This window comes from Bidens hawaiensis, unplaced genomic scaffold, assembly GCF_021521415.1.
Source record: "Bidens hawaiensis isolate Kalapana, Puna unplaced genomic scaffold, B.hawaiensis_p1.1 tig00054297_1, whole genome shotgun sequence".
NCBI lineage: Eukaryota > Viridiplantae > Streptophyta > Magnoliopsida > Asterales > Asteraceae > Bidens > Bidens hawaiensis.
The window spans coordinates 79,109-92,267 of record NW_027499802.1 but is presented as its reverse complement, the minus strand read 5'-3'; the positions used below and the strand labels follow the sequence as shown (position 1 = coordinate 92,267).

At 37.7% G+C, this 13,159-nt stretch overlaps 1 protein-coding gene across 1 annotated transcript; it reads right to left on the bottom strand.

Annotated features, from left to right (window-relative positions):
• Positions 1–4,879: 4,879 nt before the first annotated feature.
• On the bottom strand, positions 4,880–5,191 carry LOC143600562 (large ribosomal subunit protein bL12c-like; the record flags this gene model as incomplete). Its single annotated transcript, XM_077078214.1, has 1 exon — positions 4,880–5,191. A coding segment is annotated over exon 1 (312 nt), but the record flags the coding sequence as incomplete, so codon positions are not given.
• Between the last annotated feature and the right edge of the window lie 7,968 nt (positions 5,192–13,159).

The following is a 13,159-nucleotide window of genomic DNA, read 5'->3' as shown; positions in this document are numbered from 1 at the left end:
GATGAATGTCGTGTTATGTTACAGTCAGCTTTTGTAGCACTCGTTCTTAATAAGCAGTTTAATTTTTCAGAGATGATCTTCTATCATCTTAAAGAACAGTGTCTGCAAACGGTCGAGAAGAAGAAGTTCCTGATGTATCCAAGGTTCCTTCAGCTAATTATTCAAGACCTGATTCCAAATTTGGTCATCGATCAAACTTTGGTAGATAATGTGCTGGAACTAGATCACATGACGGCTGATACTGTACGCCGAATGAAGATCTATAGGAAGGAGAGACCAAAGACCAAACGTTTGATTGGTCATATTGTAAATCCTGATTATGTATGTCCTCCCGAGGATCGCTGGATCCATGATGATTCGGACTCCGAGCGTGAGGGAGGAGAAAGTGGGAACGATGGAGATGATGACGATGATGATGATGATGATGGTGAGCGAGGATCGCTCTGCTATCACTTGTTTGAACAGGGCTTAATCCTAACACACACAGATCACAGATCTGATATGCATATAAATATGATTAACCTTAGGATCTAGTTCATTGTTACATTTGATTATATGTTATATATGTATATATTAGTTGTATGTATGTGACTGATAATATTAGTATGAAGATGAAGATTGAGAGAGAATTGGACAGCAATTCGTTAATGTTAACCTCCAAACTTCATAACGAATTAGCTAAATATGTTAACGAATCAAGCTGTGAGATTAACGAATCAGACTTGAATGTTAACGAATTGATTTGAATCTTCAAATCTTCAAATCTTCAAACGTAAATTTCCAGATTTCTGGAAATGTAAAAACACAAACCCTGAAACCAAAATTTGTAATACTTAACCAATACTCAACCAAATTGCACACTTAAACAACTAAATTACTCGTAAACCAAACACGAATCCATTCGTATCAATCCCGTAACACAGTTATCCTTAACACGTATCCAATTTAACCCAAAAAACAACCTCTGTTCTCGGCTAAATCCAGATCTAATCCAATTCAATCTAAACACCATCCAAAATTCAATTCCAATTAACCAAAGCTTACCAATACCTTAACACATTCAAATCCAATCCAAACCAACCATAACTCATCCAATTAAACCTCAATTTGATCCAAAATCAAATTGAACCAAATCTTAACACAAATCTATTAATTATGAATCTAATAACATCAATTAACATTCAAATCAAGCATAAAACGAGAGCACCGAAAGCTCTGATACCACTTGTTTGAACAGGGCTTAATCCTAACACACACAGATCACAGATCTGATATGCATATAAATGTGATAAACCTTAGGATCTAGTTCATTGTTACACTTGATTATATGTTATATATGTATATATTAGTTGTATGTATGTGACTGATAATATTAGTATGAAGATGAAGATTGAGAGAGAATTGGACAGCAATTGTTAATGTTAACCTCCAAAACTTCAATTAAGCAGTGGACTAAAGCCACCATAAATAGACGATGGATCTAGTTCGTTACATAGCCCGTAACGAACTAGCATCCAATTCGTTACATAAACTTAACTGAAATAGTTTTAAACGAATCACCCCCTGATTCGTTAAACGTCCTTAACAAATCAGGAGGGATAAATAACTTAGCTCTAGTTCGCTAAACATCCTTAACGAACTAGACAATACTTTAACGAACTACCTTAATAGTTTAATACTTTAATACATAAATAAAGGACAAATACATAATCGATAAATACAAAGACTCGAGACGCAAAACCGTGCACTAACATAGACATGAACTCTTTGTGAGCCAGTGGTGGATCAAATAAGCATCCAACAATATTATGTGTATCCACAAACTTTAAGGGAGTCTGATCAGCCATTACTGCATCAAACGAATCAAGTTAGTAAATGTAAACTTGACTATAGTCATAATTTTTTTTAGTAAGTTAATCAAATTAATTTATTATAAAACATAAGGTCTTGTTGATTGGGCCATAAGAATAATGATCAGGCCCAATAACTCATTAGTTGGCACATAAGATCAAAATAACAAGATTGTAGGTAGATCAGGCCCAATAGTGAGTTTCATGTCCACATGGGAGATCTCGGTCAGTAATATGTGTTCTCTGTCAATATCTAACCGAGAACATGAGTTCTCGGTTAAGTCGGGTTTTCGGTCAACGAGAGTCAACCGAGAACTCTTGTTCTCGGTTAATATCTAACCGAGAACAAGAGTTCTCGGTCAAGGCAAGGGGATCTCGGTCAACGAAAGTCAACCGAGAACTCCTTGACAGCTGTGGACAGAGAACCCTTTGGATTTCTTCTTGGAATGAATTTCTTCTTCTCCAAATCACCGAGATCTCCATTAAAACTGCAACAAATCCATTATAGTTTCCAACAGATAACTCAAAACATCCAATATAAATCCTTAACATTGATTCTAATGATCTATGATTCCTCTTAGTCCATGATATCAGGCTATTCATCTGTCAATTCTTTCAAGAACACAAATTTCAAGAAAGATTAGCTTGAGCCTTTGCTCATTTACATGTGAAATAGCAAACACGAATAGTGATACCAGCTTAATGTGATTAGATTATGCGGGTGACAGTTCTCGGCTGGCAGAAAGGTTTGAGAAAGATGAAGAGTTTTTGAGAGAATGGAGAACAATAAAGAAGGTTTGAGTTTACTTATACCACAAATCACATGGGCCGAGAACCCCTAAAGAGGCCCAAAACTATTTTGTCAGCCCAAAAATATGTTAACCCATATATGACAAGCAACCTAAATCAACTTAAAATATATTGAAAATAACCCAGTTAAATCACACGTTTCGAGGAGAGTAGTTTCGATATTAACAAACAAAACGAAATAATATAAAATAAACTAAATAAAAACTACAAATAAGATTTACACATAAAAGAACCCCTTTGAATTTTGTCTATTTGGGATTAAATTTCAGTGTCTGTAAAAACGCCGCCTTTTTATGGAAATATCCGAACATGGAATCATATTGTTTAAGAGGCTGTCACTAGGAATCATGTTCAGCGTTAGGTTGATAGTAGGTATAACATACTTGGCATGACTTTCATTGCATCAGTGATATGATTTAGGTTCAGTTCAGCATAAAGCTTAGATGGACATCACTCATGGAGTTGTGATGCCTCCTATCTCTTCTCAAAGCGTATTTAGCTTTCCTCAAATCACCCCAATTTGACTCCAACCCCTAGTGCTTGATCAAAAGTTTTTATATATTAACGAACAAGAGTTTAAGCTTTAAGGTTGAACGTTGGACTTACAAGCCAGTGGACTGACAGGCCTTTCATTCGAGACATGACAGGATTTACTTGTGTGCCCCCATCTGTTCTAGTTTGACCCTCTAAGCTTTTTTTAAAAACAAAGATTTTAGTAAGATAAAATAAACTCTTTTGTAGATTTTTTTTTTGCCTTACAGTAATTTAATAACATAATATTTTTGGTGATCAAGACACTAACGGGCTCGTGTATGACTGGGTAATTGCTTTTCTGCCTATCATTCGGAGAGATGTATATGAAGACATGCACATTTCTTCAAAATGACTCTCCACAGTAAGTTTAGCATATTTAGTTTATATCACTTTAACTTTTACGCATCATGGAAAGCGACCATACAAATCAATTACTGTTCTAGAGCCTTTTAAGCTGAATAACTTCACCCGTTAAGCACAGAAAAACAATTTACCTATCATTTTCTAAAAGTTGGATCAATTTTCATTTGAAAATATTTTGAAGCTTCTAAAAAGCTGTTACTGAATAGTAATATCATTTCCCAAGGAGTTGAGAAATACACACGTGCTAAGAATTCAGTCACCCCGGTCACTTTAAGCTTTCAGGTAAATGGCTATCTTGTATGACCACAAGTGGTTAATCGGACCAAACATGTATGAAAATACATGTCCTTCCAGCTTAGAATTACCGACATAATTTTAAGTGAAATAATACAAAACACAAAACACATCATAATCGCCGTGGGTGCTTTCAGCCTTTAGGTAAATGGTTATCCTGTGAATCTACGAGTAGAACACCGGACCAACCATATACAAATATATTTCCTTCAAACTTCTTAGTTGATATGCTTCTTTCGCTTGTGAGTGGATATGGATACTCACTTTATCAAATATCTAAATGCAATTATGGGTGCGCAGATTTCGGGCGGCCCGAAAATACCTAAGAACCGGACCGAGTTTTTCCTAAAACTGAACCCATATGATGTACATAAGTTGGTCCTCGGTTCCTATTTTATAGATTCTACGAGTTCGGGTCGGTCCACGGGTTAGAACTGAGGAAAACCTACCTTTACAAGATTGACCCGATCATTATATATGATCTGCTATAGATTACAGATCAGCGTGTGTTGTTCTGGGATGACGAACTAACAATACTTTAATAGATGGACTGGTGGGTTCAAAGATGTTATACATGGTTCTCTAAAGTTCAGTGGTGTCAATCGGAAAGGATTTGAGAAACGATGAACAAGAAGATGAGGGGTGGTACCGAGAACACGTGAAAATGTCATTATTATTTTTGTTAGGTTTTGTTTTACTGGATAAAGTATGAAATGGCTTTTAAATCTTTTTCATTAACAGTTTATTTATTAAATAGTTTTAGACAGAATTACAAATTTTGTCCTTTAAAAAAAGCCAAAAACCGGTTCGTGTCCTTTTCTAAGTTTCCTTGCAGGCGGTGTACTTTAAACTTTTTTTTCCTACAAGTTATGTCCTTTACGCTAACTGGGTTAGAAAAAGTCAGTTAAATACCCTCACGTGAGGCGCATGTGAGGGCATTTTTGTCTTTTCGCCTGTAATTTGTCTAATATATATTAAAATGATTCTCTCTCTCTCTTCCCATCTTCTCTCTCTCTCTCTCTCCACACCAACACCACCACATCCGGCACCATCTCCTGGAAACAAGCCGATGAGGCGGCGGTGACTCCGAGCTTGTCCTGAAGGTACTCGACCAGAGACTGTGCCTGAGCTAGGGTTAGGTTTGAGATGTCATCGCCCAGCTGGACGACTTTCTCCTCTGCCACGGCGGCGACTGGACGGAGGAATGTGGACCGGTGGGTGAGTTTGGGGCCGAATTCTAGGGTTTGTTTGGGGGAAAGACATTGAGTGGTGGTGGTGGCGCGTGGAGGATAAGAGAAGGCGCGTAGAGTCACCGTAGAGAGTGTGGAAGATGATGCCATTGAAGCAGAGTTTAGAGAGACTGAAGAAACGACAGGATAAGAGGATTGACAGGTTTGGTTGATTTTAGATGAAAGAAAATGAATGGGTTGGTCATTTTTCCGACCGGCAAGGAAGAAGAATCAACTATTTGTGGATATGTTGGGAAACCCAAACCCACCTTTTTTGTAACAGAGGTTGAAATTGAAATGAAGCAATTGATTAAGGTGAATAGGATTAAGGGGATTTGATGAAGGTGAATAAGAATCAGATAATGAAGGTGGTTATAGTTGGATGGTGCTGGTATGGTGGCGGCAGGTGGAGTGGACGGTGGTGGAGGTTTGCTCTAGAGAGAGTGAGAGAGAGTTGCGGTATGGTGGCAGTTGCAGGTGTTGGCTTTTGTGTAGTGGTGGTTGCGGTATGGTGGTGTGGTTGTTTCTGGTGGCCGGAATTTGTGACGGTGGCTGGCGGTGGCCGATTTAAGAAAGGTTGGTGTGTGGCGGTAGCTGTGGGTTTGGGCTTCATGGTGGCCGGAGTTTTGGAAAAGGATGGGTCGGGTTCAGGTGATAGGGATACGGGTTTTGGAAAAGGATGGGTCGGGTTCGGGTGATAGGGATCGTTTGCGGTGGCCGGAGTTTATGGTGGCCGGAGTTCATGGTGATGGTGGTGGCTTAGAGAGAAAGAAGAGAGAAAGGAGGGGAAACTTAACATTTTCTTTTTTTTTTTTAATTTAAAGATACACTAAAATTACAATTATGCCCATCACATGTCTGGCACATGTCATACTTAACTGACTTTTTCTAACCCAGTTAGCGTAAAGGACAAAACTTGTAGGAAAAAAAAGTTTAAAGGACACCGCCTGCAAGGAAAGGACACGAACCGTAATTTGGCTTTTTTTAAAGGACAAAATTTGTAATTGGGCCATAGTTTTAAATGGTAAAGAGTAAACAAATACACGTGTCTTGAGTCTACAATAGAAAACCCAAACGATGCAAAAGCTGCAATTAACCTTTTTTTTTTGTGTTGACTAAAGCATGCTACCATTAATTTTCTGACAATTTATTTGCATGCATCTTCTTTTCTTTTATAATCACCAAAATTATAAATTCACCTAGTTGATTAAAATTACTTCATTTTTAACATCTTCATAAATTTGAGTCTCATCTTTACAAACTCAAATACTTACTAACCACAACTAGCTTTCATGATACTATAAGCTTATTAAGTGCCTATCATGGCAGAAATTATTTGGAGGAGGCTTTTGTTGAAGATGAGTAGAGTTTGAAGCCAACTCTAAAGGATCTTTTTCTCGGTTTTCAGCATTACGTAACGCCAGTTCAAGCAACATCATCGGTTTCGGTCTTTGAAAGTATGCTAGAAGAACCGAACCGAACAAACCCGATACCCGAAATTTATGGTAAAGTCCGGTCTTCGGGTTCTCTTTGTCCGGAATTCGGTCATCGGGTCGGGTTTTTTTCAAATTCGGGTCGGGTATCTTAGTTTGCACACCCCTAAATGCAATATAGGATATGGAAAATACATAATTGCATACTCTACTGAGGTACAACAGACTTTTAAAACTATATATTTTGACCATAAAGTGAGACTCCTTTACTTATTCTACGTGTTTGTTAATTAGTTCCAATGATATCCTCCATGTATTCATCGTGCATGGGAACCTTGCGCCTATGGTTTCGTTTGTTAATAAGCTCGACCCCACCTACACAGCTAGGTTCAACAACATATAATTCAACACTCATAGAAGAAGGCAATGTTAGGTAATCAAGAGCAGTAGACAAAACAAGGCTGGGACAATTTTCTTGTATTAATGAACTGAAAAACGATTACAACTAAGAAATGGAAATAAAATGTAAAAGGTGCTTGACAAAAACAACCTACAGCTATGCTTTACATAGGAAATAAAAAAACTGAAAAGAACATCCCACGTAATCACTAACTCCATGATCTCCGATTTGTTTTGATCTTCCACTTTCTCCACTATTTTTGGACCCTTGCAGACCAAGTCAGCATTAGCTAACAGGCAAATGAGGAAAAAGTAAAACACTCATTTCCCTTTCTGGTTGCGAGTTATCTCAAAAAGCTGCATGGGCTATTACACTTAATATATAGGTGTTCATCTATTTTTCGTTTCCCCAACATACTCGTCTGCATGGCACCTTGTACAGCCTCCGGATCGTTATTAAGACAAGACTCACACCACAATATACTTTGTTGTGGGAGTCTTCGTCGGCCACATAATCCAACAACCGACGATGCCTTTTTCCTTTAAAAAAACAAGTGTGTGGCTGTGGAAATTAAGCCGTCGTCATTCACCGTGAATATCACCTGATGCTTTGTATAAGAACCCGGATCTCTATCCTTGAACAACTCAGTTTCAATGCCTTCATAGTAATCACCGTAGTCCATTGTATTCCCGCCTTCCGAGTCCGGCTCAAAGTTAATAACCACATCCACCTCATCCCATGGTCCTCCATTTATGATTGTGATCATCCTCACGTTTTGGTGTACAATAAGATACGAATGAGACATAAATATATATATATATATATAGTTTTTATAAGCAATCTCAATTAGCTTGGCGGTTAACTAACGTAGAATGAATGAAGTCAATTAGGATTAATGTATAAGTAATCTTCCAACATTTTCGGACTAATTTAAAACTCAAACTGTTGTTTTTCTAATTTTGATTTTTTTCATGCGATTACATGACTCAAACTTATCTTAACAATCATTAGTACCTAATAGTCCGAGTAAAAAACCTTGTGTATCTAGGTTGTGACTAGACGGTCATCTAGACAGCCAACTCAATTAACATCCGAGAAGGCACGTAGAAACCAAGGTCGCTATAGTGGAGGCCTAAAGATGGGAGCTTGATTTATGAAGGATACGCAAGCCGCCTTAATCAATGGTTCCTTTTAAGTATCGAAGCATGCATTTCATAGGTTTTCGAAAAGGGCAATGGCGGAATCACATGAGGGTCCTGGGTTCGGTGACCCTTGGGCGGCCAGTCCTTTAATATATAGGTCTATTTGACATCGGAAGTATTTTTGTTGTGTTGTACATGAACCCGCGGTTTAGAGATTTTGTATTTAAAGTGAGAAATAAATAAGAGTTTAAAAAACGTTGTCAATCAGTTAATGATGAAAGTTTACAACCACTTCCAATACCGTTTGGGACCACATTACCACTTGGTTTCATTTGCTTCTTCAACAAGAGGGTGTCGGCATAGTCTGAACCAGTCACCAACTTACCACAAAGTGCCGTTATGTAAGATCAAAAACGTCGACATGCTTATGTATCTACAACAACATTCTCACCAATTGCTACAAAATATGGAATGAAGCAGAAATCATGATAATGGCTGAAAATGAATACCATCAAACAGTATGCATGAGTGTTACCCATGTTGAGCTTTTGTGTATATTCGTAAACCACTTAAATATGTATCTTTTTTTTATTTTACAATCTACCGAACGTATGGGTTGTTACCCTTAGCCCTTAAAATTTTACCTAAAGATATAATAATGTTTCGATTATCTGGATTCTTTGTTTTTATATTATTAACTATTTAATAAATTTAAACATAAAGATAGGAAGGCCCGACGAAATAGATATGAAAACTGCCAGAATAGTTATGTTGGTTGACGGAGAAGATATGAAGGCCCTACATGATAAATATGAAGGCCCGACCGAATAGATCCGCTGGCCGACTATTTATTAAACAGTTGGTCCGACGGTTTAAAAGCTTTAAACCGTCAAACCGACTATTTAACAAACAGTCGGCGCCATAGCTAAATGGTAGGACCCTATCGTTTACGTGTATATGTGTCTAGATGTGGTTGGTTTAAAAACAAAAGGATGTCAAATAGATATGTCGGGTGTCAATTCTAATCTGGTGGATCGTACAGTTTAGAAATAGGCCACTTAGGGTATTTTTAGTTTGAGAGGGCTAGTCAAAGGCACGACACTAAAGCCCGTGACTCAGTCTGTGATGTGGGCACTTTCTCAACAAGACCTAGAACCTCTCCCATGGGACATGAAGTGGCTCGTCATCGTCGACACAAAAACCAGTTATGTTTGCACGGTATTTTATAGTTTCATTGGGTGGAAAGTACCGAACGAGAAAAGGCTCAACCATTTGATTCTGTGTGGTGACGGAACTGGAAGGAAGTGATTCTAACCACTCCAAAGCAGACCCACAAAGTGAGAATGAAAAAAGTCTAACTCTCACAGCATCATCATAACAACTATTTGCTTGTGTTTTAGACTTTGGGGGAAGTTGGGATGATCATCTGCATCTTGCAGAATTCTCTTATAACAACAGCTACGATTCAAGTATTGGTATGCCACCGTTTGAGATGTTGTATGGTAGACGTTGTAGAACTCATGTATGTTGGGGAGAGATCGGTCAGAAAGAGATTGGAAGTCTAGAAGTTTTACAAGAAACCTCATCAAAGTTCGATCAGATCAAGGTAAGAATGAAAGCTGCTCAAGATCGATAAAAGTCCTATGCTGATAAGCGGCGACGACCAATTGAGTTTGGCATTGGTGACAATGTTATGCTCAAAGTCTCGCCTTGGAAAGGAATCATTCGTTTCAGAAAGAGAGGAAAGCTAAGCCCAAGGTACATTGGATCGTTCAAGATTCAAGATCGCGTGGGCGAAATGGCTTACAAGCTACATTTACCCGAGGAGTTATAAGGAATTCATTCTACCTTCCATGTTTCTCATTTGAGAAAGTGCCTAGCTGATGACACGTCTCATGTGCCATTGTTAGACATCGAGGTTGATGAGCAGTTGAACTACATTGAGCAATAGAGATAGTTGACTGCAAGGAAAAGAAACTTCGCCGTAAAGTCATTCCGTTGGTGAAAGTGATATGGAAGCATCGTAAAGGATCGGATGCCGCTTGGGAAGTTTAAGATGAGATGCGCAAGTTTTACCCAGGATTTTTCAAGTAATAGTTAGGTTTCGGGGACGAAACCTCTTTAAGGAGGGAAGACTTGTGACATCCTACTTTCAACAATATTAATAAAGGAAATTCCTTTTGTTATTAACGTGTCGTGTATCATTTTAGCTAAATAAACTATTAGAGGGTGGGCTTGGACATTAAAAGATGGAATAAGGTATGGAATGGGCCTTAAGTCCATGGGCTCAAGGGAATATAAATACCCTTAAACATTAATCCTTTCCATTTTTATCCATCTCTACACCATAGCCTACACCTTCAAAAACACACACAAACACCCTCCTATATCCCGAGCCAAGATCCGAAGGTGAAAACTCGAGCTTGTTGGTTTTAGAACATCGTAACGAGCCAAAACCGACATCAAGACTTGATCGTGTTCGTAAACCAATTCATTTAAAGGTACGTCTATAACGAAAACTTGTTCGGCTCGTTTAGTATTCCTAGATCTATATCATCATCATCATCATCGTACTCAGTAAATCCCACCAACAGCAAAGCTATGGTAGGGTCTGAGGAGGGCAAGATGTAGACAGCCTTGCCTCTAACCCGAGGAATAGAGAGGCTGCTTCCGGTGAGGCCCCCGGCTCGATAGTAGTTTTGCATCAAGCCTTGGACATAAGACACATAACACTCAGCCATTGGGACACAAGCTGATTGGTGCATGTACCAATGTCTTTCAGCCATCAACGCCACCACATGATGCCTGATTAACCTTCTGTCACTTTTAACGTTATTTTCACGAAATCAGTAAAGTAACGTCAAAATTAGTGTCATTTCACTTGTGCCCACCCGAGGGCCCACACGTATATAAATTATATGCGCGCACCGCAAGTAGTAGGGCGTATTCCTATATCTATATAGGAATGTTAAATATGAATCAAACACAATGATTCTTGTTGAAATCTGATTTACATAAAATTATACATCTTTTCGGCATCAAATAATCTCTAAAAACTGCAGTTTCTATTAAATAACATAGCACAAAAGGCTACTTATCATAATAAAATGTAATTTCAGGTGAAACGAAGCCCCAAACGAAGAAACAAGCGAAAAGACGAAGAAAAACGAAAGAAAACACAAGAAAAACAAGAAACACGTCCCCATGCTTCTAAACACCAGAAAAGACAAAAATCTACAAGAAAAGACAAAAACTGGGAACAAAAGCACGGGGCCGTGCCTCTCAACAAGGGGGCCGTGGTCGTCTACAAGAAAATACAAAATGAATTTGGCACATGTCATAAAAATGCACGGGGGCGTGCCTACGTAAGCACGGGGTCGTGCTTCTCACTCCAGATTGCCTATAAATAGTGGCTCATTTTGCACTCATTTGGTGTGCCTTGAAAAGAATTATATCCGGTTTTCTTAATAAAAACACACACTAACATTCACATAGAAGATTTAGTGAAGAGTTTGAAGGCTTGGAGGTCATCACCATCAACCATCATCATCATCATTAAGAAGGAAGATTCATCTACATTTGGTTAGATTGTTCTAGTTTAATCATGTGTTTGTTATCATCATCCATCCTAGTGTTAATCACCATGCTCATTATGAGCTAAACTCCATTTATCATCTAAAATCTATGAAGAAGCTTTGTTTTACTTGATGATTATTTAAAACATGTGGTGTAGTCTAGTAAAGTAGATGGTTATCTTACAATTATCTTTTGATGAAAAATGTTTCACCATCTTAAATTACTAATTCAAAGTTGGTGATTGTCAATTATATTGGCAATCGTTCATGATCAATTCATGTTCTTGAAAGACCGAAATACTTTGATACATTATCGAAACATGGATCCTTATATTGTACTTAGAAATGATGAGATATAAGTTATGATGTATTTCTCTAAGTCTTGGTCATCCGAAAATTGCTTTGCTTAGGATATCATGCTAGTTAAAGAAATCATATGTTAATGGAATGTGTAATTATAACCTACATAAATCAACCAAGGGGAGGTTGTGCGAGTTAACTACAATACCCGAAGTTGTTAGAATTGGTATTTGAGAAATCGAAGTCAATCCTAATCTTTCTAATTTACGAAACTACTTGCCAACTTAAATTGACATTCTTGAGGTAATATGACATTAGGAAAGGATGGACTTTAAAATGCGCATGTTACCTCCTTTGTGCCAAAGATGCTCACTTAAGGCTTAAGGAGTTATCTATCATATATTGCTACGGCAATTTTACCACGTTTGAATATTAATTATCAATGCTAAAATGGAGTGGATTCTTAATCTTAGATGATAACCTTCACGTAATTGAACTACTCATTTAGAATCTTTCGTCTTGGTCACCTATATATTATATATAAGTATTTATATTTTATAAAAAGTTCAAAAAATTAACCCCGAAATGATTAAACCTCCGATTAAAGTAAAACAATGATTTATCATTAGAAACATTTGTGTCCACAGATCGATACTTCGTTCTTACCAATACTATTCTACATATACGATAGGTACACTTGCCTATGTTGTGTGTGTTTAGTCTTCGTAGAAATCACTTTTATAAATTTAAAACACGATCTTGTGCAAAAGCAAAGCATCCCATCTATCATATTTATTTCACCACACTCGCACACGCTATCAAAATCCGTTAACATCTAGTGGATTAATTAATCAAAGGTTAGGTCGTAGCTATGAATCGATCAAATACACCATTTAAACCTTAATGTTTGGATGATTGGGGTTAGTACGCGCTGTAAATACGAGCTTAATGATACCATTTTGGTGTTGTTTCATTTTGGTGGATTAATTAATCAAAGGTTAGGTCGTAGCTATGAATCGATCAAATACACCATTTAAACCTTAATGTTTGGATGATTGGGGTTAGTGCGCGCTGTAAATACGAGCCTAATGATACCATTTTGGTGTTGTTTCATCACGATTCGAAGGTTAATTGGAAATCTGGTATATGTTGACTATTTCTGTTCTTGATGATTTTGACCTTGACCCCTGAGTCAAAGTTTTGGATAAGATCGATGCTCATTCGTTATG